Source organism: Salvelinus fontinalis, chromosome 26, assembly GCF_029448725.1.
Source record: "Salvelinus fontinalis isolate EN_2023a chromosome 26, ASM2944872v1, whole genome shotgun sequence".
NCBI lineage: Eukaryota > Metazoa > Chordata > Actinopteri > Salmoniformes > Salmonidae > Salvelinus > Salvelinus fontinalis.
In genome coordinates, this window is record NC_074690.1 from 33,444,749 (window position 1) to 33,448,670 (window position 3,922).

Sequence of the window (3,922 nt, forward strand, 5' to 3'; positions counted from 1 at the left end):
ACTCCACAGACAGGTTGTTATCATAGTAATGTCAGGCAAGTAGTTTCAAGAGAAAGTAGTAAAAACATTGCAGCTTGTATAATGATACATGTAAAGTCTGCACATGATACATGATGTGATGGATTTTAGTATATTTATTGGATTACTAATCTCATAAAGTTGAATTAAGAAGATGTTTCATGACACCTTTTCTAGAGCACCCAGCGAGCGTACGTCATCATGCCATACCCTGATATTCACAGTCCTTGCACAGAAAAATGAAGTCAAGCATTTTACAAACATTTTATGAATCTTTATTTTAAAAGCATCTCAAAAATATTAAAATCATTTATTCAGTATCACAATTCACACTGTCAAAAATACAATCATCTCAGTCACACTTACATTCAAATATATAAAAATATAAATGAAAACAATTGTTTTAGAAAAATAGTTAATTGCCAAGTCAAAGTGAGGCACTTGGTAAAAGTATTGTTATCTGCTGGCAAAACAGTTACTGTGTGATTGAGTTGTAATACTGTCACCATAAAAATTGTCTTTCCACTTGTTCCTTAAGTTATGATGGCTTTAAATATTCCATTGACTGTGCACAGTCCGTCTCTATCGTTTGTTACCATACACCATGTGGAATACCTATGTGGTTTCTTAGAAAAAATAAAAATATTATGACATAACCGGAAATATATCCTCTGAGAGAGATTGGTCAGAACATCAAAGTGTTTGAGAAGGCACATTATTTCAAATCTCTCCACTTCTCAAAAGTACATGAAAAGCAATGACTGTAAGGTACATGGTATAACAAACATAAAGTTCAACACTGGTTGCAATGGCAGAAAGATACTGCTTAAAATGAAAAGCACATGACAGACAGAGCATTTGTTTTTACACTGAAATGAAATGGATTGTTGGTCAGTCAGTAAAAGAGTGTCTTGCATATTTGGTTACAAAGCCTCATTATGCAATATCCCCTGAACAGTTCTTGAGGACTGGAAAGTACCAGAGGTCTCTGGTGGTGGCACTGTCTCCCAGCCCAGCAGTCTCAATGTACTACACAACAACCAGATTCCTCATGCTTGTGCAGAAGAGACATTCTGGAGAAGGTTTTGGAACAGTTCTTGCATTGGTATTTTTTCACATCCGAATGGGTTTGTAGGTGAGCCCTGAGGTTGGACCTGTCCGCAAAAGCCCTACTGCAATGGGGGCAGGAGAAGGGCTTTTCTCCTGTAAGAGGGGAAAGGGAAAGAAATGTGTCAGTATTCACAGGCGGATAAAATATACAAACTGACATAGGCCTAATAATGTAGGGCTATTTGCTCCATAATCAACTGTAATAACTTAACTAGAGCATGGACTGATAGTTACTCTTATGTTGCACTGTAAAGGTTAGGAAACACTAGAGCCAAAATCGTTCTTCCCTGACATTATGTCAAGCATGAGATATGGCTTGACATAAAAGTCCAAATCTTTTACTTTTGTGAAAAGTTTAAACCAGAACATAAAATGTTGTACATCATGAAACTCCATAGTCTGAAAACCACACCTTTAACATAAGTTACCACATAACATATAACTGTTTTACACAGGCATTGCAATGCACTTTGCAATATGTATATGATACATACCTTTAATAAAAACAGTTCAAACCAGTTATCATAAATGATATATTCCATAAACTGTTGCACATAGTTATCCTAAAACGAAATAGCTGCATGGTGGGCTATCTTCAATATTTCCAAGTAGTACAGTAACGGCACTCCAAACCTTTATAGCTACTCACCAGTGTGCGTTCTGATGTGTCCCTGAAGCAACCACGGTCTTGAGAAAGCTTTGCCACATATTTTACAGACACAAGGCAAAGTGTGAGTTCTAATGTGCATTTTTAACGCTCCAAGACTGACGTACTCCTTTTCGCAATATTTACAACTGAAAGATTTCCTCGTCTGAGCGTCGCAGTGCAGTTGCTTATGCTTAAGCAGTCCAGAATACGTGGAATAGGATTTGTTACACAAACTACATTGGAATTTCTCTGCCTCCACTCCATGAGGATCTGTAAGTTTGGTAAGCATCCGGTCGTCTTCATCGCTCCTGGGGCTCTCGGAGCCGCTGTGGTCTTTGGATGAGGTGTCAGAGAGCGACGAGGGGTATCCAGAAATGGGAGAGAGGTCACTTGGAAGCGGAGATAACGGAAAACTGCTTGTAGTCCATACTGTAATAGGGTTGTATGCGACCGAGCTAAGGATCTCCGGTTGAGGAATGACAGGCAATGGGAGGCCTTTGTAAAGATACGGTGAAATAAATACTGAAAATAGAAACAAAATCATACATTTAGGTGATTAAAAATAACTTCACTGTATAGTAATAATAGGCCTATATATGTCCATGTATTATTTATTTTAAAAAGAGCTGAATAACATCCCCTCATTGAAGAGCACAGATTAGAAAGTTACAAAGTAGCAATGACTTTGACATGGAGATGCAATGAAAGTATGAATCTGGATACATTTCAACTATGTATTCGGAAAATAGCCTGGCCGCTGTCAATTTGTAAACTTGTAACAATTTAGTTGCATGTCAGTGTAATCCACGCATCTGTTGAGCGATGGATTTAGAAAACGTATTTGCTTTACCTGTAGGGCTTTCCAGCTCGCTATAATTTGGCTTCTTAGAGGAGTTAATATGTTTCTTGACAAGAAACGATCGTGGCATCTTGGAAAATAAATGTGACTGAAACTTTGGTATAAAACTTTTTTTGGTAAATATAACGGTCCCCTCAGGGCGCGACAAATCACTGCAGAGACGGAAATCCTTAGTGCATACGCCAGTGAAGTGTCATTGTAGTGCAGAGAGCGCTGTTGTAACAGTACAGCAGGCAGCAGTAAAGAGCTGTAAATACTCCCTATCAGGTGCATGGGAGGAGTCTCCCAAGACTCCTTTACAAGTCAGGCGTCTTCAAACCAATTAAAACCACGTACATTTGTAATGGGCGGAGTCAAGACCCACCCTCTTGGTAGACAGGTGTATTTGTGTGTGGAGTGGGGAGATTTGTGGACTAGTGGTGGTGGTGGTGGTGATGGTGTTTGGGCTTGTAGCTGGAGACAGCTGTGATATAAGGATACATCCCAGTGCAATCGTCGGAATGTGCAGGTTGTTGGTAATGAGCGTTGTGTGTTGCATAGCTCAGAAGGCATGACAATCGATAGCCTGTTCAATGGCATGGAGGACTAATTTAATGAGGGATATCATTGTAAAAACACATCTGCATGGTATTAAATGATATTGCTTCCTATGTGCTACACAGCATACACACATGTTTGATTATTTATTGATGTATACCCTTTCCCCAATCCAGTGACATGTAATTTATGCACAAGCAGGGGATAGTGGAAACCAACTCCATTACTGTTCACATTGTCATTGAATGGGATTGTCCTCCACGAAGCTTCCTCTGATGTCAGTGTGAATGCAGGTAGTAAATCATACATTTCCTTGTCAATAATCCAATAAAGTATTCTTCCTTCAAATGTCAATCTAACTAGTTGGCTTTCAAGGTCAGTCTGAACAGCATAATTACATTTACGTCTGTCTGCTGAGCGGAGCCTGCAAAGGAGAAGGAAATGTATCACTCTACGCCCCCTTGTGTCCAGTTAACTCTTCGCAATGGCATTATTTGGCCAAATGAATGAAACAAAGGATGCATTTGAATAGTTCCCATATCAAATAAGATTGGCAAATTCAGCAATTTAAAAAAAATCTTATTGCGTTGCTAACTTAAAGTTAATTGTGAACTGGTTATCTTATCTTCAAAACCTAATTGGAGACAATAAATAATGTCCTTCTTTCCTGGCTAAATTATGAGGGTAGGAGGGGTTATCTGTGTATAATTAGTTGGATGGCTCCATTTTTGATGGGGGAGACCTAATAA

At 38.8% G+C, this 3,922-nt stretch overlaps 1 protein-coding gene across 1 annotated transcript; it reads right to left on the bottom strand.

The window, feature by feature from the left end:
- Positions 1 to 270: 270 nt before the first annotated feature.
- Positions 271 to 2,931, bottom strand: snai2 (snail family zinc finger 2). Its single transcript, XM_055883546.1, has 3 exons — positions 2,628 to 2,931; positions 1,778 to 2,299; positions 271 to 1,221 (listed from the first exon to the last, which is right to left on the bottom strand). Exons 1-3 carry the CDS (start codon positions 2,704 to 2,706, stop codon positions 1,040 to 1,042), a joined length of 783 nt encoding a protein of 260 aa, XP_055739521.1. The 5' UTR covers positions 2,707 to 2,931; the 3' UTR covers positions 271 to 1,039.
- Between the last annotated feature and the right edge of the window lie 991 nt (positions 2,932 to 3,922).

Bases quoted from the DNA above. Each gene is read 5' to 3' on its own strand.
- snai2 (XM_055883546.1), bottom strand. From the start codon at position 2,706: ATGCCACGATCGTTTCTTGTCAAGAAACATATTAACTCCTCTAAGAAG. The intron at 2,300-2,627 runs GTAAAGCAAATA...TTCTATTTTCAG, and splicing joins CGAGCTGGAAAGCCCTACAG to TATTTATTTCACCGTATCTT. The intron at 1,222-1,777 runs GTGAGTAGCTAT...CCCCTCTTACAG, and splicing joins ACACATCAGAACGCACACTG to GAGAAAAGCCCTTCTCCTGC.